This window comes from Acanthopagrus latus, chromosome 1, assembly GCF_904848185.1.
Source record: "Acanthopagrus latus isolate v.2019 chromosome 1, fAcaLat1.1, whole genome shotgun sequence".
Classification (NCBI taxonomy): domain Eukaryota; kingdom Metazoa; phylum Chordata; class Actinopteri; order Spariformes; family Sparidae; genus Acanthopagrus; species Acanthopagrus latus.
Window position 1 is genome coordinate 30,272,342 of NC_051039.1, and position 21,442 is coordinate 30,293,783.

At 42.8% G+C, this 21,442-nt stretch overlaps 1 protein-coding gene across 5 annotated transcripts in view; it reads right to left on the reverse strand.

Moving 5' to 3' along the window:
- sh3pxd2aa (SH3 and PX domains 2Aa) overlaps window positions 1-19,796 on the reverse strand; it is a 104,737-nt gene extending 84,941 nt beyond the window's left edge. For 3 of the 5 annotated variants that reach the window (XM_037113541.1, XM_037113533.1, XM_037113527.1), the window contains exons 1-2: window positions 18,224-19,795; window positions 4,505-4,585 (exon numbers count right to left, since the gene is read on the reverse strand). In XM_037113541.1, the coding sequence (XP_036969436.1) occupies window positions 4,505-4,585; window positions 18,224-18,319 (177 nt within the window). In that variant the 5' untranslated portion in view covers window positions 18,320-19,795. Of the gene's footprint in view, window positions 1-4,504; window positions 4,586-18,223 lie in introns of all 5 variants that reach the window. The other 2 variants (XM_037113518.1, XM_037113510.1) reach the window with 2 other exon arrangements.
- Between the last annotated feature and the right edge of the window lie 1,646 nt (window positions 19,797-21,442).

Genomic DNA, 21,442 nt, shown 5'->3' on the forward strand with positions numbered 1-21,442 from the left:
TCTTTTGCACACACACCCATAAATAAAATAAAACAGCCCTCTATCCTCGACCTGAAACAATGGGCTAACTCATTCAGTTGAGTTACAGTACGTCCACAGAACGCCTCAAGGACAAAGGGGCTGAGCTAGTGGCCCGGCTATTTAGCAATTTATCCTCAAGGATGGCATACCGATAATGCCTTGTGGTCTAGACATATGCTTCCATCAAACAGCCCACTTAGAGGTTAGAGATTCCCAATTCAGTGACCTTACTTTTAAGTGCTTCGACCACAGCTACTGTATAATTTTCTGAGCTGAACATAACATGCTGTTTGCTGAAAGCCTCCAGCTAGCATCCGTACAGCTGTTTCCAAAAGGATTGAATATCGACCTTGAGACCGACTCTCTGAGCAAACCAAACTAATATTTGGTTGGTTCCTCAAATGTAAGTCAAACACTGAAAAAAGGGACATCGGAGATAAGTAGCATCAAAATCTCCCCCGGCTAAATATTCAGTTTTGCAGTGAGGCTCGTCCGAGGGCAGACTTGGAAAAAGAAAAGGTTTGTGTGTGCGCGTGCGGACAGAATACAAACCAAAGGGCTCTCGTAAAAAGCATGAGTCAGAGCGCGTCCTTCCTTCAGATGGTGAGCCATGCCGCAGCTTTAAATACACCAACTTTGCCCGAGGACACCCTGGGCATAATCACCCATTTCTCAGAGGTTCCTGAAACATGTTTATAAAGGCTTCTTTGTAACAAGTGACCCTGAAGAAACCCACATCATACCACAAAATCTTTCTTTTTTTCCCCCCATCTGCATCATCACTGTCGTCAGCATCAACAGCATGGATCTTAATCATCATCAACTCTATACACTATTGCTGTCATCCTCATTACCATAATCACTTTCATATCTTTCATCGCTGTAGTCCTCTGCCTCATTATCAGCACCGCTATCATCATCATCATCATCATCATCATCATCCCACTCCGACTGCTCATTGCTCCTTATCCCCATGGCTGCCTGGCAGGCTGACCTGTTCCACTCCCTGTCCCGGTTTCCTCCCCTCAGACGAGGAACTTGGGCTGGCCTACTTCTGACAGAAGGACACACTGTTCGACTCATTAGTCAGGTTGTGCCGAGACAAAACTACATCACTGCATAGCGGAGCAAGGGAGATGAGCGGTTTTGTTTTTAGTGGACAGATATCAGCAGGGCAGCTGTAGCAAACAAACAACTGTAAAAAAAAAAAAACCTTAAACTTAGTGGAATGATGGTGGCTGGTCTGACCTGTTAACTACCACCTGCCTTAGATCTGGTCACAAGTGGACGGCTCTACACCCATCAGTCCATACCTGGCATTAACATGCATCTCGACTGACAACTTGGGGTCGGATCACACTTTCCCATTCTATAAGCAAACGGCCATCACCGGGACAGAAAAACAAACAACTTCGAACTTACAAGAAGGCACAAAGCTTCTGTTGTTGCCAACACTTCACAAGGTCTATAAAGTTTTTACTCACGGGTCGTCTAGTAACCGGAAGGTCGCTGGTTTGAATCCCGGCTCCTCCTAACTGCATGCCAAAGTGTCCTTGAGCAAGATCCTGAACCCCAAATTGCTCCTAATGACCTTGTCTTTGAGCAGTCATTAAACTGGAAAAGAGCTATAGAAATAGGAGTTCCATTTACAGCAACTCACAAGATTGTGTGATTTTCATCTTTTTAAGGGAGTCTGTGGCCCCTCTCCACAAAGAAGTGGCAAAGAAGTAGTCTACATTGATTACTGTTTAACTATATTTATCAAATTTGACCTGTTTACATTAATCAAATGTTTTCTTTAACACATTTTGTGTAAATGGAGAAATCAGTTGAAATGTTGTGTGTAATCAGCTGCTAAATGCTGGCAGGTGAGACTTCAGACATGGAGGCAGACAGGCTGGTATAGTGACACACTGACACTTTTTACAAGGAAAGAAAGAACTGAAGTTGCGAAAAGGCATAAATGATTTTGAATTTGTTGCAACTGTTTCACAATTTTTTTAAGTGTCTCCTCACTCAACAACTCTCAAGATTGTGTGATTTGTTGAGGGAGTCTGGGGATACTGTGGTCACTCGATCTAAGGTTGGACTGGCTGAAGCAGATGGTGTGCATCTGCTGCTAACATCGGCAGGTTAAGTGAGCTCGAACATGTCAACGTGCGTTACAGTGAGCCAAATGGAAATCAGACAGTATATAATCCAGTGTGAGATCCGCCCGACGCTCAGCAGAATAAAAGTGCTCGGACACAATGTCTCCCCATGGGACAATTCTGGCAACGTTTTGCATTAATAGATTTCCATTCTATTAGCTGCAAATGACTTCATTTTCACAGAGTGCCACTAAATAGCACTAATATGGTTCCTATTATCTTTAATGTAAGACTTCGTACATCGCTTGCTTCACACTGGCAGAAACACTTTGAAACAGAAGGTCGTGACACTGGATCTATTCAGATTCCTAATTTTCCAGCAAAGTTGGCACAAGGTGAGCATGTGTTAAGATTTTTACAGGTGATACATTGCATGATGCATTCTACACAGAATATAAAGAGGATGTTTTCAGGACAAAACCAGAAGAAAGTCAATCAAAGCAACCACTCACTTTCATTCTTGACACCAGTACAGAACCAGGGCCAGGATGTTTTCCAGGAAGACTGTCTGTTCTGGTTATTTCTAGCAATCGGTCTCAAAATCCCCAGCAGTCTTTGCCAAAGCTTTGGTCACGGCGCTCTCTGACCGTTTCAGAGAGGCCATCCATGTTTCTGACTTAAGGTTAGCAGGGCTGCTGAGAACAGCAGGGTCCCTGCAACAGATAAATGCTCGGACAGGAGAGGCTCCAGGTTGCTCTGAAAACAATTGGATCGCACCGCACCATCAAAGGCATCTTGGAGGATCAAAGTCCGGCACAGAGAACTTTACTTTTGGTCCATCTACCGGCAGCGATAGAGGATTATTGGCTATTAGAATGCTGGTCCGTCAGAATTGCCAGTGGTAGTTCTAGTGTCACGGTGAAAATAGAAACATCAAAGAAGTAGGTAAAGTAAGACATGAGCAGTGAAGTGCTGGTGAAGGGCTCCTGCTGTGTGCTTTAAAAAGGACATCTGGTAAAAGCCAGAAATATATGGAGCCTGGGACTTTCACAATAGAACTCATTTAACAGCAGCCAGCCCAAACTCTGACAAACTTCGGCTATGTGAGAGCCGCTTTCTTTGACAGCTCAATAAAGCTCCAACCAAGTTGGCTGACCTTTGCCCCCACCGCCATCTGACAAAGCTAACAAAATCAATCTCTTCACTGCTGACTGAGAGTGATTTTGTGCCAAGCCATCCATGACCCATTAAGGTTCATTAGTTTCCTCCCAGGCAATTTGAGGACCCCGGTGGCGTACGTGAGGCGCTGAATATCAGGTGGAAGACATGCATCCACTCCACTCACTGATGTCTCAGACTTCTTCAGAGCAGAGACGCACTTTGCTTGCTTTTCCATGTGATTATTTTATTTCTACCTTTTATTCCACATTGGGAGTAATCAGTTGCAGGGGGTCCGTTTTCCACCTTACACTGCCCCACTGCTTATAAATGGGACCTTTCAGAGATGACCTTTCCTCCACTGATTGAAACATCATTTCCTGCCGGACTAGCACACTGGGGCTATTGATATCTATCTGCTGCAACTCTCACTGCAGCCCCTTCATATTTACTAGTGACCCAGAGACTTCTGGTCCAACATTCGTATGGTGTCAGCTCGCAGCACAAAATGGGTGCAAGGAGCATAAATGCACACAAGCATCCCCTCGATGTTGAAAAGTCACTCTAAGAGACACAGGGCAGCGTTTTCACTGCAACTCCTGCTCCTTTCCAAAATAAACCTGACGAGGGAACTTGACACTTTCAACATGAGAGTAAAGCATTCGAGCCAAGTCGAGAAAAGAGGAAAAAAAAAAAAAACTCCTCCATATAGGACTATATTTAAAGAACCCACCAATCAAAATAGCCTGTACTAGAGAATCTAACGGTGACCCACTATAAAGCACGGTACATTAAATTGACTTCCCTGTGGATTTCTTGCTTGTACTATAAAAAAAGGCCTGTCAGCTCCCTGACGTTTTGAGGGTAAGGCAGAGATGAGATGAGAGCGAGGGAGAAGAGGGGGGGAGAGGTAGAAATACAGCAGGGGCAGAGAGAGAGAGAGATATGCAGTGTATTGCTGCATCTCTATGAGGCTAAGGGACACAAACCATGTCTCCCCTGCTCCCCGACCAATTACTAACACACACATTGATTCATTGAGGCGACGAGGTGTGGAGAACACGGGCACAGACGCGGCCGCAGTAAACAGTCGCAAAGGCTTACACATTAATCTATACAAACAAAGCTGCAAGTTCACATGGTTGAGAGGTCAAAACACATCAGAAGCAATGAGTTACGGATTTTGAGACAAATGCACAGTGTGTGCAGGGGAGTGTGTGAGTGAAGAACATTACCTGTAGGTCAAAGAATTTGCTGTATCTTCTGTAGATGATGTGGGACGTGTTGTCAGAGTAGGTGACATTAATGAGATATACCTGCCAAGAGAAGAAAGGCACATTTAAAACACGGGCCACTGTCAAACCAATGGTGCAAAACCCAAAGATGTTCAACTCCAGTGACAGGCTTGATATTCAAGAAGCTGCAAACTGCTCATTTTGACATTTTTTTTTTTTTAAATGACAAATAATTTACAACGTTGTCAAAGATTTTCTGTCAATCAACTCATCATTTACCCTGCTAGTCTTTTCTCATTAACACATTAGATGTCAACATACTGACTGTAATGGTATATAGACATGTGTTGTAGTGCCGACAATCTCACTGGCGAAGACCAATCTGCCTTACATGGATGTTCAGTGACACACAGGCATAAATCTGTCCGTGGTCTGTCAGGGCAGATGATGACATCATCCCTACTTTGTCAGCACACTTAAGCGCTGGCCTTCACCCTCAGCTAAAGCAATGCTGCAACCATAAGAGGCCTGATAAAATTGAGATAGAGTCCATTTATCTGTCAAGAGGAGGCAAGCGATGCCGCCATCATCTCTAATCTAATGAAACATAGATTACCAAGGTAACACATCCAGAGGCCAGGAATTTTTCATCAGAGACTTTTGGAGCAGGTGGGATTTCTAAACTGCTGATATAGAGATGTTCAGAAAATGGCTCTGGATGTGAAATTACCCAAGTGGCTGATCTGTTACATAACATTAGTCTACATGCATCTGAAGAGGTAATTACACTGAGTTATTTGTTCACTGTGCACCTCCAAAGTCAATGGCATACCAACATAACTTTCTAAAGCTTATATTGTTCTAGTACTCTTTTAGACCTGAGAATGAGACTCAAAATCTGCTATCTATACTCAGAATCAAACTAATTCTGAGGATAGATAGATTTTGAATTCTCTCTCTCTCTCTCTCTCTCTCTCTCTCTCTCTCGATCTCTCGAGCATAAACGTATATTCATAGTATAAAATGCTAAGATGAGTTAACAGATAGACTTGGGAAACCATTAATATACCTGGAAAAAAAACAGGAAAACATGAGAAAGGAAATGTGCAACAGGAAGGATGGCCTTGTTGGTCAATGCCTTCCAAACTCACTGTTTTTAAGAGTCCTATGAGTGTTTTCTTTTGCTTCTTTTGCACTTTTGCTCCTGAGATTCAACGCATGACCCCAAGAGATCGCTGAGGGAAAATCAAGAATTGAAGATGCTATGGTCCTTCTGATGAGACCAGAGTCAAATAACCAAAGCGTTGAACCAACATGGATGAGTGTCAACAAATACTAACTATTAGCAAAAATGTAATGGGTCATTTTTTGCATGTTCTACACTTGTACAAAACAACATGGCAACACTGTTTAAACTGGTGTAGTAGTTTACCATTATGAAATTACAACAGATATTTAAAATACCAGAGAAAAGACGTCAATTCTGACACAAGTGCCTTTTTCCCCCATTGTTGCTGCCAGATCACAACAGCCTACACAAAAGCATTCATGACGTTTCTGTATATTTTGTACCCACTAAGCAATACAAAGCTGTATACATCCAGCGTGAGCTCAGTGTACAGCTAAAATTGCCATTATCAAGTGATTTGCAATAAAACAAGAAGTTGTCACCCAGCCAAGACGTTCCAGTCAAGTGGCCCAAACACAGTACAAACAGAAATCCACTTAGCATCAAGCCACCAAGAACACAGAAAGAACTGACTTCGCCTCATTTATAGCTTTCTGATTAAATACAGACACTAGCGAACCATTCCTGCTCCTTATTCCAGCAGGCTTCATCTCTCTGACTGATCGTACAGTGTCACTCCAACCCTCTGCATCTGCCAAGAGCCTCCAGAGCAGAGCCGAGATGAATGAGGTCGAGTGAAAGACCCTGACGTTGACGTATGAAGGGCAGCAGCTTGAAACAAAAGGAGGTTCCACAACAAAGCCGGGGGGTTAAAAAGGCCTTGTTGCTGGAAGGGGCTCAGATGCTGCTGGCAAGGAGCCACTGCAGTATGTTCACTCCAATGCAAGCACAGCTACTGGCATCCAGAAGCTGTGACTGTCACACTACACTGACAAACTTGTACTTAGCATGGTAGGGTGTCACCACACCAATTAGTTTCGGCATTTACTGCTATGAATATGTGCTCCCCGGGGTTCTGTTGGGTTACAAAATCAAAAAAGTCAAAAACTGGCTTATGTAGCGACAGGAATGGAGGGGCTGTCCTGGCCTTTGACACTGAAGGTGTATTATATTGTATTATTATTATATTACTGCTAGTATTACGATTTTACTTATTCAGCAAACTATCCCAAACTTCTGTCATTTACTCCTCACAGACAACGTATTCTTATTACTTTGGTGGGTTACTTTTCCACTGCCACCAAGAGGTTGACATCTGTGGTTTTGAGGGAAAAGTCTGACAAGCAACATCATCCTCAGCTGTGGTTTGTCTTTAATGCTAATAACCAAATGCTAGCACGCTAACCCACTAAACTGAGATGATTAACAGGGTAAACCTCCTAACCATCATCATGCCTAACTTTGTCACTGTGAACATGTGAGCGTGCTGACATGAGCTTAAAGCATTTGACATCTGCACATCTTTGACATTTCTGGAGGGATGGGTACCAAAACCCAGCATTAATGGGCTAAATGATTAAATCTATTGATAAGCCCCCACCTTAACAGTTTCACTGCCTTCCTCTTCAAAGCAACATCGGGAGACAGAAAAGTGAAGCAGGTTAACATCACAGTTTACTTGAGTTGATGACAACACCAGTTATTGTAAGTGCAATCAAACCTTTGCAAGTAAATTAAGTAAGTAAGCATAAAAGTGTAGAAACACGTAGAAACAACAAGCACAGCACGCTTGTTCCACAAATGGTAAATATTTGCAGACGAGCTTCCATGGCTCAGAAGATGAAAGCTGTCTACCTGTTCAGCTTACTTTTCCACCTACCAGTATCTTAAACTGTGCACAATTCCTCTAAACTGTGTTCAGCTGCTGGCTGACACAAATGAGCCCCTCCTCCCTCCAGCAGCAGTACCTGCAGACAGTGAACCACATCAGCCACATTATTTTTTTTAAATAATATATATTTTAAAAACAACTTATTTCCTGATGAAAAAAGAACCAATACGAGTATCAATAACTAACCAAACCAATGAGGAGTGTCACTGGCCATCCCTACACCTCTGTACTGCATTTTCCTGTCTCATGCTGTCCAACACATACACCCACACAAAAACAGTGACAGTAAGTACCAGCCTACATGGATCCATCTCTAGTTATCAGTCTGGCTCTATATGTGTATATGTACTTATCATTAGAGCCCAAATACTAAATTCAGTAACGGCCTGTCACATTTGTATCAGTGTCAGCGTACATGCTGCCTGATATGTGTTTTTTTTAGAGATCACAATGCAGAAACAAATGCTTATTAAGGCAATAAAGGTTATTTTTAAACTGCCTCTGTCACAAATCTTTGTCACAACTTTAATTGCAAAAATGTGTGTATACTGGCCGATATATTGATACTGGATCATCTGTCTGGCTCTAGACGGCCCACACAGAATCTGTGGCTGCAGACAACTCAGCGGCAGAAGTTCTGCAGATTTAAAACAAGTTGCTCTTTGTAAAACTCAGAACATCAACCAGTCTCCACCCCATTGTGCATGCATGGGACAAAGCGGTGTGTCATACAGTAAGCATTAACACTGAAACATTATGGTCCCATGTGACAGTATGCCAAAGATTACACTTACTGCTGAGTACTAAATATTTATTTTCTGTGCCTGCATGTGTTTGTGTCTGAGCTGGGGTATAAGACAGGATTCAATTTAAAGATATAAACTCAAGAAATGGATGGATATGTAGTAGGCAACCGTAGTGGAAAACACTACCAAAAACCAGCCATGGGCTGTCCAAGCCCCCCTGCAGTCCTCAAATTAGACTCTGAGACACAGCCAGTAAATGAAAGCAGTCTGGGCTGCTGCCTCTCCATATAGATGCAGAAGCATCCAGCAAAACACCTTCTAACCTGCCTGTAATGTCATCTGATGATGTCATTTTGCGTGATACAAGCTAGCTGCTGTTTCTTCACCTTTTCCGTGTGGAATTGACTCATTAAAATGAGCCGACATGAGCTGATTCAGGGCTCAAGCACATGTAGTCCTGAGTATTAAGATCATGACATGTCCATATTCCATTTCTGACATCTAAAAATCTAACAACTGATTCAAAATGTGGAAAACACAAACAAAGGGAAAACACTAAGCAATCCAAACAAGGCTTTGGGGACTTGAATGTCCCAGATAGCAAGAAAAGATCTGTTTTTCCCACAGAGGAAGCAGGAAAACAGAAGTTGTATTCATGCTCAGACGCAAAGAGAAGAACATGGATTGTTACGACAGTACAAAATGAACCTCTGATTATTTCATCATGTTCATCTGAAACAGCTATGAATATTCATGTCAAGTTAACAGCTTACTCTTTTCCCTAATGTTAAAAACGTTAGCACAGGAGATAGTAAAGATACTATATAATAACAACAACTTACAGTTCGAGAGGAAAGCCAGGACCAAGTCTTTCCAAGTGAAGAAGGCAAAAGAGCGGAGTGCTTGGTGGGGCAGAGAATGTGGGCCCAGCCACTAAATGCAGTGAACCCCGCCTAAACTGCTATATTTAAAGTAACCTATAAAACAGACACACATCATACTTGCAGACCGTGAAAGCGCAAAAGATCTGACAACAAAAACGTCAAGTTGGAAAAATTCTCTTTGAACGGGAGTGAAGTGTTTCCACATGGAACCACAACTGGTCTAAATATACTCACTGGTCTAATAGAGTCAGTTCATTCTTCCAGTTTAGCCAGAGAGACAAATTCTTCTGAGCTTGTTGCTCTGCAAAGCCAACAAAAATGTCACCAGAGTGAAATAAACTGGAGGACAGCTCCATTCATAAGCTTTGGCAGGGGGTCTCTGGAAACCCACTTTAAACAGAGTTCTTGTATCTGATGCCAAACAGTGCCCTTTATTAAACACACACCAGGACGACGCCTCGACTTTCACTTTGAAATAGTCCAAACATAGGAAGTGCCTATCAAGGGTGTTTAGGAAAAGTGGATTCAGCAGGTTCCATTTTCTGAACAGCAATAATAAAGAATAATAAAGTGAGTATATCAGATTTCAGCAAAGTTAAAAGACAAGGTCATGTGCTCATGTAAATAACTTCATAAGATGGGTTCCAGTTAACTGCACTTTGTATGTGCACGTCTGGCTATAATCACTTTGATATGTGACTTTCAACCATCACCTGCAAAGAAGTCCATCAGAAATATATATTACATGATAACCTGTGCCACACACAGATAAAGTGTATCCGCAGTGAAACAGTGGTAGCAGGTAAAACTACATAACAGCTATGATGCAAAGAAATAGCATAATACACTGTATATCAGAGTCTCTAGTCCAAGTCAACAGTCAAGTTTTTATGTTGTTGAATGTTGAGGATGTATTGAGGATCTCACAGCCTGGTGAAAGATGCTGCTCTGTAGGCGAGTGGCACAGCACCACAACGATGTTGACTTTGCTCACCACCATCAATCAGGTAACAGTTATTAATATCACATGGCCAAAAATAGAAGCGTTACCTCATCACCATGCATCATGCAAACAGCTGCATTTCAAAAGGAATAATAGAATTTGAAAAAATAAAATAAAATGTCCTTCCTTTCTTTCACTTGCTTTCACACAAATACCCATGCTAGCCAGATCAGGATCGTGTAGGCTGTGGGACACAAGGTTGAGCTTGACATGGCATTTGAACATTTGCCTTTTACAGAGTTCTTTCAACACAGGCATTGAAATTAAAGTATGCGACATGTATGGCTGTACAAAACCTTCACTCACTGATTTTACATGCAAGTAGAATCGAAAAGAAGTCCTAAGGATTAATTTTTGAGTCTAGGACACTCAGAGTCAGTGGAACAATATGTTGACATATTATTGGCTTTTATAGGCTGTTGCCTATTTACACATGCAACAGTCTACATTAGCAACATTAGCATTCATTTGTTGTCACATTTGTGTCCCATATTCACTCTTATTTTGGCTCTGTTGTTGTTTCTGCCAACTCCTGAAAGACATGTCTGGATATTTAGCTGCTAAATGAGCTACTATGTTCACTAGCTAGTCACTAAGTTAGGCTGGATTCACATTGGATCATGTGGGACGGCGAAAACGCAGGTTTTCCAAAATCATTTCAAGGAGGGCCGTCCGCTCGGGCTGCTGTGCTGCTGGCCACAGGGGGCTCTGTACAAAAAAAAAACGCAGCCATTGAAGTTGAAGCGACTAAAATTTGGAGAAGCAGTGGCCAGCCAAATAAGTTAGCAATCAAAATCACAGCATGAATAACTGAAACCACGGTTGATTGTGTAATCCAATATGTCAGGTGTACTCACTCAGTTTGGCATTGTGCACCACTGTAAAACAAGATCGCCGTAGGACCGGCAGGCTTAACCTACTGTGGCAGAGTCATGACAGCAGAGCAGAACGGGTCAGTAGTGGAGCATGTTATTTAGCATTGCTAAATGCTCCAGAGGGAATGCAGCAGCCATTGCTCTGTGTAACGGGATGTTTCACTCGTAATCCCCGTTTGCTCTCGTGCTCCAGTTTAAAACACACAGTAATGATGCCTTGCATTCTGGTTGTTTAATGTTATTTATAATCCATCGATGAGGACCAACAATCATAAGTAGCACCAGCATGCTTGTAGCATAAAAACATGGCCATACCATCAGATTTCATGTGAGTTTTACAATAAGAGTTAACCAAAAACTCAGAAGCTACTGACCATAAAACCAAAACCAGAAGCTAAAAGAAGCTAAAACAATCCCTCGAGCTGCACGGTAACTGCAGAGTCAGTTGATAACTGATGTGAGTTGTGACTAAAAGCAACACCTTTGACATTACAGATTGTAATTTAATCGATTATCAACATTACAGCAGCTTTAACACATAAAGAGACAATACTAAAACAATCTCTTATAACCTCTGAAACGATGTGTTGTTTAATTTAATTGTGATTTACACATCAAGATCTGTTGAGTACTATTCATTTAAAATTGCTTTTGTGGCACTTGAACAGCTTTGTCATCGCTGCAAAAGAAAAAAGAAAAAGCTGACACTGTTATAGCGATGCTATCAGGGCTTTCTTGGCTAGGGTTTAAAGGTGCAAAATATAAGAATTTTAGTTAAAAACTTATTTAAATTATCTAAAATTATCAACAGATTTTAAAGTTGTGACACAGTGACATGTATTGAGTTGCACAGATATCTACTGACGTTAGCATGCTAACCAGCTATCACCGTCCCATCCCAGTGCAAAGCCTTTTTGCTAGCATCAACAACAATGAATCCCTGGTTCTCCGAACCCCCAGTCCAAGTCGCTATATGCATAGCTAACAGTTACTCCAGTGATATACTGCCTGGGCTTTTGTTGTGAGTATGATTTCAACAAGTGGCCAATTCTTACATATTGCAACTTAAAAGACTACATATTTAAAAACACGAAGCCTGAGTTATAAAATCGGGGAACTTATTTTAAAAGGCGTGAGGACTGAGGTGCGAAGGTTTTAGTAAAAGATGCTAATGAGATGCATTATGGGAATCATAGGATCTGGTGATTTTGGAGCCCAATGCATTAACAGTTGGGATATCTTTGCTTCCACTGCAGAGATTTTGACCATTCTTTTGTCGATACTCTAGTGAGCCCCCCAAAGCTTATGTAAGGATGATAGTAAGTCATTAGGGCACTCCTTTAATTACCCTATTTATGTAAATATTTTAGTATGACTTAACTTTTAATGTGCTTCCTGGTGAATATATTATTAATCACATCAATCATTTCTAATAGATCCTACTTGAGTGCTTTGGTAGATAAAGAATATGTTTTCATGCTAATCAAGCAAGTCTGAGTCTAATAACTTTTTAGCCAATTTCCCAGACTATCCAGTAATCGCAAGAAGAAAGCCGCAAGCAACTCCATCTTTTTTTTTTCTCTTCCAATTTCTCTCTTCCTCCTCTTCTGTCTCTGTCTTTCTTCTTCTCACACAAAAACATGTATCAGACGTGACTAACACACCCAGTGTTGTTAAGAATGATCAGTTCAGGTCATTTTCCAATGAAAACAAAACAAGAGCCAGCACAGTTGAGGCTGCACACGATGCCCACACATGTTCTGTCTCACCACAGAATATCACCATTTCTCGATGACGCAATCATAAATCAAGCTGCTGAAAAGACTGCCAGGGACCTGGCGCCATATTCAAGTACGACGACATGTGCTTTCACCCTGACAGCAGGCGGAAGGGTGTGGGAGACATCTTTCTGTCATGCATTTAAGACTTCTGCAGGAGACAAATAAAATGTTCAGGGATAACAAACAACATCTGGTATTCACCACACGAAAAAACAACCCCCAGCATGCACGTGAGGTCCCAGTGATAATGGCGTAAGGACGACTGCATCCGCTGCTTCTGTCAACCACTCGTGTTGGTGCATGCAACACTCTTGTCGGGATCAATGTCAGAGTTAGGGCTCTATAAAAACCGAGCATCAAGATCAGTGACTTCGCTAACAAACGTCAGCAGAGGTCCTGACTCACCCTCCTCTCTTTCACACACACACGCACACACACACACACACACGCACACACACACACACGGCCTTTGAGCACTCCCAGCTAGTCGACAAACTATCCCAAACAATGACCAGTCCAAAAGAAAGCCAGCCTCATAAACCTCACCCCAAAGCCTGCACCTCTCAGTCAGGGGTGAGCATCTGAAAACAGGCACCTTTTTTCACCAATATCACTCTGTGTTTGATAGGCCAATAAATATTTGAGTGGGGAACTGCTCTCTGAAGAGATGTTTTATGGTGCCAAATAACAACACCGTCTTACAAGTCTGGGCCTTTGCGCGGCACAGGAGTCTCGAGAAAATGAAATGTTATGGGACTGGGACTTGTAGGGGAAACAGAAAGTTAAAGTAAACATGGCCGAGCCCAACCTTTCACTATCTTTTATCACCTCCGCCTGCGAACACACATCCACACAAATAGCTCACAGGAGAAGAGAGTGCGTGTGTGTGGGATGCGCATTTGCGACACAGCGGTCCAGCTTTCCCTACGGTCCGGAGAGCACTTCCCTTTCTACACAGCCCGGAGTCTCACACCCCCCCTCCTCCTCTCACAAGATAAGCATTTCCAGCTGGTTTCACAAACATTACAAATGAGATTCAATGGGTGCCATAGATTGAGTCTCTCTCTTGTTTTCTCTCTCTTCTTCCCTCTTTCCCTCTTTTTTTTCTTCTTCTCACAGTGACTAGCCTTGTCTCATGAGACAGGGTAGCTAGGGAAACTAGGCCACAGACTGGCCCGCTGAGACCGAGGAGCCCGAAACACAGAACAGCTCAGCTCAGCTCAGAGAAGCTCCTGTTATGTTTTCCTGGAAGCCTGGCTACAGCGCAGCAAGCCTACCTACAGAGCCCGACTGGTTCAGGAAGCTCATGTTACACTATTAAAACTACTCTGTTGAAGCAATAAGTGTGCATTAAGCGTCATACTGTATATGAACAAAGATCCATTATTCCTGTCTGTAACCACAAGAGAACTCTGCCCAGTTATTTGTTTTCAAGGTGTGTGTGTTTTTTTTACTAGTATTTAATAGTCAGCATTTTGTTGGGAGTGAGATTAGATGATTGGCAGAGGCAACCAGAACACACTTCCATAAGACCTCCGCGCTTGACTCACAAATGAGGTTGGTATCAGTCTTCTTATCTCCCTCCATTCTGCTGAGAGTGAGGTAAAAAGATTGACACCATTCTTCTGCCGGTGTGTCAGGTATGTAGCAGGAGGTAGGCTAATGATGATAATTAGCATACAAACTGACTGACAGGGGAAACAGCCAGCCCAGCTCTGTCAAAATGGCAAGGTGTAAAAAACACAACTTAACATTTTCACCTAGCCAAATAAAAAAAAAAAAAAAATTCAATGTCTATCTTGTTTAGTGACCTCTAGAGAAGATGAGGCATGTTTTTGAACATTTGACAAAACCATTTTTAATGCTAAGTAACTAAGCTATTAGCCTGCATACTTAAAGGTTAACACAAACATGAGGCAGTTATCAGTGTTCTCATGTAACGCTCAGCAAGAAGGTGAATCATCACTCATCCCAAAATGTCAGACTAGTCCTTGAATAATTATGCAAATATTTGAGTCACTTTTTCACATCACAGGTCAATGAAAATAGATCACACTTGTGTCCGTGGTGCTTGCATCACTGAAATATTACATTTAAATCCTTTAACCCTTTAAGCCCCAAGCCAATTTTCTAGGGTTAGGTTTAAGGTGATTCACAAAGTTTGATGTTTAGTTGTTAATTTGAGTAGTGTTTGGGCCATATAAACATGTGTTTTACACGTTGTAGCTCAGCTTCTGCTGTATAATTTGATATAAAATATGACTCTATTCTTTCATAATTAGTGCAGTAGTGGCTCTGTGGTTGTTCTGCATGTCTTAAGGGTTAGGGTTAGGGTTAAAAACCCCAATCTTGGGGTTTAAAGGTTTAAAAGCAACGTGTCACTTCTTGTTACTCTTGATAATCCACGCGACACAATTTTAGTCATTTTAATACAGACTATTTCTTTGGTCAATCAAAACTGTTTACTCTGTGGACTATGAAGGACAACCGTGCTTTTTTCTGGAAAGAGATGTGCTATATTCTAATTGTTTTATCATTAAATATTTGGGAGCAGAAACCTGTCCATGGTCACTTAAAGGAAGCGTATTTAACTTCAACAGGAACAAGGCCTACAGGGAATCAAAGAAGCTTTTTCAACATAACATTTCATGTTTTGAACACTACAAACACAACCCCATTCTCCTTTATTGTACTGTGTTGAATGCAAAGACTGAAGAGACAGAAATCTCAAAACCTGGACAAATGAAACCAAAAGTTTCTGCAGACTGGAATTTGGATGAATCTCATCACTAAAACTTACATGATCAAGTCTACCAGTCATCAGCAGATGTGTTCATACAGAAGTCCTATGTTATCAAAGATGTTGAGCATTTGTTATCCTTAGTTTAGTTGAAAGTGAACACCCATAACATAACCCATAACCACCATCTTAGTCTAGCATAGCGTCAAAAGGTTAATCATACCAAGTTAAATGGAAAATGGCCTGTATTTTAAATAGACCGTTTTGGTCTTACCAACCACTCACTGCAATGTACAACCCAAGTCCACATTCTGCACACACATTCACACATGTGGTGAGGCTAGGCAGGTTCACACACCGATGGAACACCAGACAAGTATCATGCCATATGGAACAGCTGCATGTAAAACACACTCATTCATCTGAGGCACTTCAAAGGCGTACTCACTGATCATTTTAATAAAATGTGATCATGATTTAATTAAGTACAGCTAAACTAATCAACAATTATGCTATTCTGACATGTAAGCATGCACTTGGACAGGTTTTCTTTATGCTAGGTCACCTATGCTAAGGCATCTACAAGACTGAATTACAGCCCACGCAAAGTGGACCCCGAGCCAAAGCCAGTCAGGGGCTTACACCAAACTACAAGTACTGTCGCTTGATGTAATAATGAATACGCTCATTTGTTTGGGAATTTGCACAGCTAAAGCACAATATTAACTGAAGTGCCTGGAGGCTCATCTTACGTTACTATCCAATCATGAAGCCATGTCAACATGTAGTTTAAATACCATTATTATTTCACTTGATATCATTTTTAAATGGGGCGTGAATAGATCTGTGTTTAATCAAGTAAACACAAACTAATTGGCAAACAACAAACCTGGGGGCAGGTAGTACTTCAGAAAGGAGCTCCAGAGCTCCAGGCAAAATACACTGCAAGTAAGCTGCCATGTCTACAGTGTGCACTGTCTTTGATGAGTACAGTGCACACAATACCCACAGAAGGGGGGAAGGGGGCTCTGCCCAGTGTTAGACAGTAGGTATCAGTTTAACTGGGGACATCCACTTCTAAGAAATATACACTCATTGTACCATACAGTGTTTAGGGTGCCATTATATTAAGTTCCCAAATGCAGTCTTCTTCTGTGTGAGAAAATGTATCACATGTCTAAAATGTCCATCAGACTTCAGTGTCTGACAAAGGAGCTCCTAGGTGAGAGCCATGTGAATCCCCCCTTTTGAAAAAAAAAAAACAGTAAGTGTGCTAATTGTGTCCATATGTCATTATGCCCTGTAGGACTGCAACTGCATATGAGCAAGTCATCTATTATGACTTGTTTATGAGCTCAAAATAGGACCTGAACTGGAGGCCATGAAGGGCAGAGCCCATTCACAGACTCTCACTTACAACAAGAGTGGTATTGATGAAGGAGGCCACAGGAGGTACAGATCAGAGAGGTAATAGTAATCACTGAGGCCTGCCTGTGGTTTGTTCTGTAGAGGACAGTGTTCTGGTCCCTTTTTTTTTTCTTTTTCTTTTTTTTTTTTTACAAATTGATTAACACAACAGGATTCAAACTGAACAAAAATGAATTTGAAAGGTGATCAAAGTTTTTGACACCTTTCAAACTGCAGAACAGTCACTATATGGACCTTGTGGTGAGATTATTTTTGTTAACTGCTGAAGCAAGAATCATCTTCAATCTGGATTTTTAAGGCAAAGCTGACAGAAGCCGTTAAAGTGCTGAGAGAAGAGTATAACCCCACGACAATTAGGCAAACTCATCTGCTGATGAGGGTGATGTGACATGATCATGAGCTGAAGAATAACTAAACAGCATCTGGTAGTGGTGGATCATTTAGTAACTCCAGACTTAATCATTTTACGTGACAAAATCTGATTCATTTTATTTTCAGAGCCTGTTTATTTCAGACATGGTTTGAAGTGCTGAACATGAGAAGCTTCGACAGTTTGTCCATGAAGATTTAAAAATATTTAAAAATGTAAAACTTCAGGTTATATAATTGCGATTGGTATTAATGTAATGTCACACTGTCCAGTAACAGAGGCTTAATATCATCTCTCTGGCTGTGGGAGTTCTGCTTCCACCTTAAAACAAAATAAACATTAACAAATGGTTAGCGGGCATTACATGAATGTAACCCTTTGGTGATGATGATGAAATGAATCGTCTTCACCCTAAACATGGATGGATGTTACAACTGAAATCCTGCTGCTTGACTGAGGAGCCAGCAGTTGCCAGGAAGTCATGACAATCTGGACACCTTGAAGATACCAACCTGCAGCACCAGGTGACGGTGCCAGGCTGCATGTCTGACAGCTCCACTGTCATGGTGAGCTTGGTCAGATGGAGCCCTGTGAGGGGTTAGCTAGTAATGCTTCGGAAGAGTTAACGATTCTTCAGCAGATGTGTCGCTGATCGGTCTGACGCCGTGGTGTGCGCACACAGCAGCAGCTAGGCTACACTGGCGGACTAAATGCAACGTTCAGGTGTCACGCTGTGGCTGCGAACAGGCCAGAGACACAGCATCACACAGCCCAGCGGGACGAGGTGGGAGTAAGGGGACATGGACGTGGACGAGGCAGACAGACAGACAGACAGACAGACAGACAGGCAGACAGACAGGCAGTGAACTCACGTAGTGTTTGGATGGACTGCGCCTCTTCTCCACGTCCACGACTTTCACGTCCAGCACAGTCCGAAACTGCATCTTGACCCTGCAAAGGCTCTGCATAAACGCGTCGGGGCAGGCGGCTTTGCTGCGGCTCCAGATCAGCTCTCCCGTATCACCGGAGGGAAATCTCAGCACTCATCGCTGTCAGTTAACCATTCAGCGGTCCGTCAAGACGTCAGCTCGCTGGCGGGCCAACGGGCAGCTCGGACCTCCCTCGGTCGACGCAACGATCATCGATTAGATAGAAAACTTATCGACAGTCCGTCAGAGCCCGTGCAGACACACACCGCTGAGTATCGGAGCAGGGGGCGAGTTTTTTGTTTTTTTTGTTTTTTTTTTCCACGGTGTCTACGGGCACACAGGCTGACCAGCGGCGGGCGGAGCGTGGATGAAGTCGGTCACCTTAAAATAGAAAGAAAAAAGGAAGTGTGTCGAGCTGCTTTGTGTCTGCCGCGGTGCCTACAGCGGCGGCGGCGGCAGCATACCTGCAGGGTCCAGCGGCTGGCCGAGTGCGAGAGAGCCGGCAGAGCAGCGCCAAACGCTCCTGCGTGACAGCGGCAGGCGCAGAGGGCTGAGGAGCGGAGTGGGATGGGCTTCACACACACACACACCGTCCTCAGCCTCACACACACACACACACACCGTCCTCAGCTTAACACATACACACCGTCCTCAGGGCCACTCGGAACGAAGCCCTCAAGAATAAACAATGGTCAGGCGTGCTGCGCCCTCTCCGTAACGTGACATAATGGCTGACTACGCTGCGAGTGTAACCAGCCTGTTACTCGGTCGCTTTAACATTTCACACTCAGCACACAACTTTCCCTCCCACTTTAGATATGTAAGAAGAGCCGTCTGGTGCGAGATGGAGGCCTGGATTCAACACACACTCCAGCGTGCGTGATTCATCGCGGTACGTCTCCAGGTCCCGTCCTGCGCGGCAGATGGCAGCCGGGTCGTGAGGCGACACTCGGCTCGTTAACGCTCTCGGGCTCTAAGATTACGGGCAGCTTTCTTTCTGGCCGGAGACACGAGCAGCTGGAACTATGGATACAGCTGTTTCGCGGGCGACCAATCAGCAGCAGGCTTCTCGTCATGAAAGAGCCAATTAACGACCGAACACTGCCCCCCTGTGCACGCCGCAACATAAGCAAGACGGTAAAGAAGCTCATTCAAAGGCGAGACTGACTCCCCCCCATCTTTGTCCTGTTCATAAAACCAAACACCTAAGATGCAGTAAGAGCCTGAAAGGGCCAGTATGAGACCAGGTCAGTATCATGTCTTAAATCACTCGTGAAAACCTTCTTGTGTTGTAGTTACTTGATGATAACCGTCGTTACAATGCCGGAATTCCGGCTGAGCAAATGCCCCAGGGCCCTTGGAGCCCCCAGATCTCCCAGCCTCATGTGTGCCGACTGCTTTTCTGGTGATGTAATTGATTATGCATACAGGATCCATGCAAGGCAGGATTACAACAAGGCAGAGTGGGTAACTGCCCCCAGGGGCCCCAGACCCTCAGGGGCCAGCAGGATCTGGGTTCATTGTGAGGTAAATCATTTGTGGCTATTTAACTGATTGATATATAGAATATAATGGAAAGCGCTTTTCAGATCATATCATTTGTACTTAAAGGGGCACTCCGCGGATGTTACACATTAAGTTCACTCAATATGAAGGCTTCCCAAGCTGTGTTCACATCACATATTCCAAATCACATGCTTCTTCTTGTAGACACTGCAGCAGCACTTACTGTTGCGTGCAGTAAACATACAACCGTGAGATACCTCTTCATCATAGCTCTGCGTCTTGAGCTTGGACTGACCCTCTTGCTAATATGTCGGTCAAAGAAATATGAAGTGATTTGGGATGCAACTGTGCCGCATGCCTTCTCTCTGCAGCTCTGTCAGTGCAGCGTCTTCCGCTGGGCAGAGATGCATGGTGGCTTGTGTACTACAGAATGCAACTGAGTACCACATGGACACCCTGGTATTTGTGTATTTGCATTGGACATACAATGTGTTTGGGCATACTGGATTATTTTCCAACATACTAAATATTAAGATGGTATGGATTTTGCAACACATTTGCTCATCGTGTAGCTCTGCAGAGCCTCCTAAAGCCTGACAAAACAAACCTCATGGTGTTACCAGGGTTGTCTCAACTTGGGCTTAGAGACTACAAGTCATTAACTGGAAGCCTGCAGAACAGCATTTGAAAGGTTTGGCCATTTGATAGTTATGGCAAGTCTACTGAAAAATGCTGCTGAGTTGCATTGTGGGAAATGTAGGGTGTAAAATTTTGAGGCTTGAGGATCTCAGCTCCCTTTGGAAAAAATGATGTGATGAGGCATACTTAGCATGAGTGAACTATATTTGTGTCATAATAGCCACATGTAGATGTGACATATAGGTGCAGGTCGCAATTTGTGGTTGTAATTTTGTGATGGTAACATAGTAATAATATAAATAACTAGCATTATTATTTAAATTTTCTTTTACATGTTTATCCTATGTAGTTTGTCAGCCAGCCAGGTGGGGGCATCAGTTTGATATAGATGAAATGGACATTGTTTCAGGGGGTGGATAAGGGAAATGCTGGAAACACAATTTCTTTTGTTGCTTCACGGCATAATTTCCAGTTTCAGCACCGAGTTCCCTCCCAAGACAGCTTAACAACCATTCACACATGGGCTCACCTAGCCCTAACATCCCACACAAAGGCTGGATGGACTAACAACTCTGAAACTCAGATTGCATGTGTCCTGTGAGGACACTCCCACACAAAGTTTAAAAGTCTGCAGCTCCCCTCCAGTTAGTTAGAACTGAAGATCTTGGATGAGAGGTGAATCGTCTTCAAGGAACTGAAACAAGTCCAGCTGCCTACAATACAATAAAAAAAATTTAAAAATACAATATAGCACCATGACCTGGATGACTAAGAACCTTCATCAAGAGAAATTTTTCTATTGAATTATCTGAATGAACAACAACATATTTTATATATATCATTGTTTTATTGTTTTAAAGAAGAGCTATACACATTTTAAAGAAGAATGGGGCTTAAAGGGTGAGGTCACCCAAAATTGAAAATGTTGTCACTATTTACTCCCCCCATGTCAATGGAAAGTCAGGTTTCATAGTCCACAAACATTTCTTGAACTTCACAGCAAAACAGTTTAGCTGC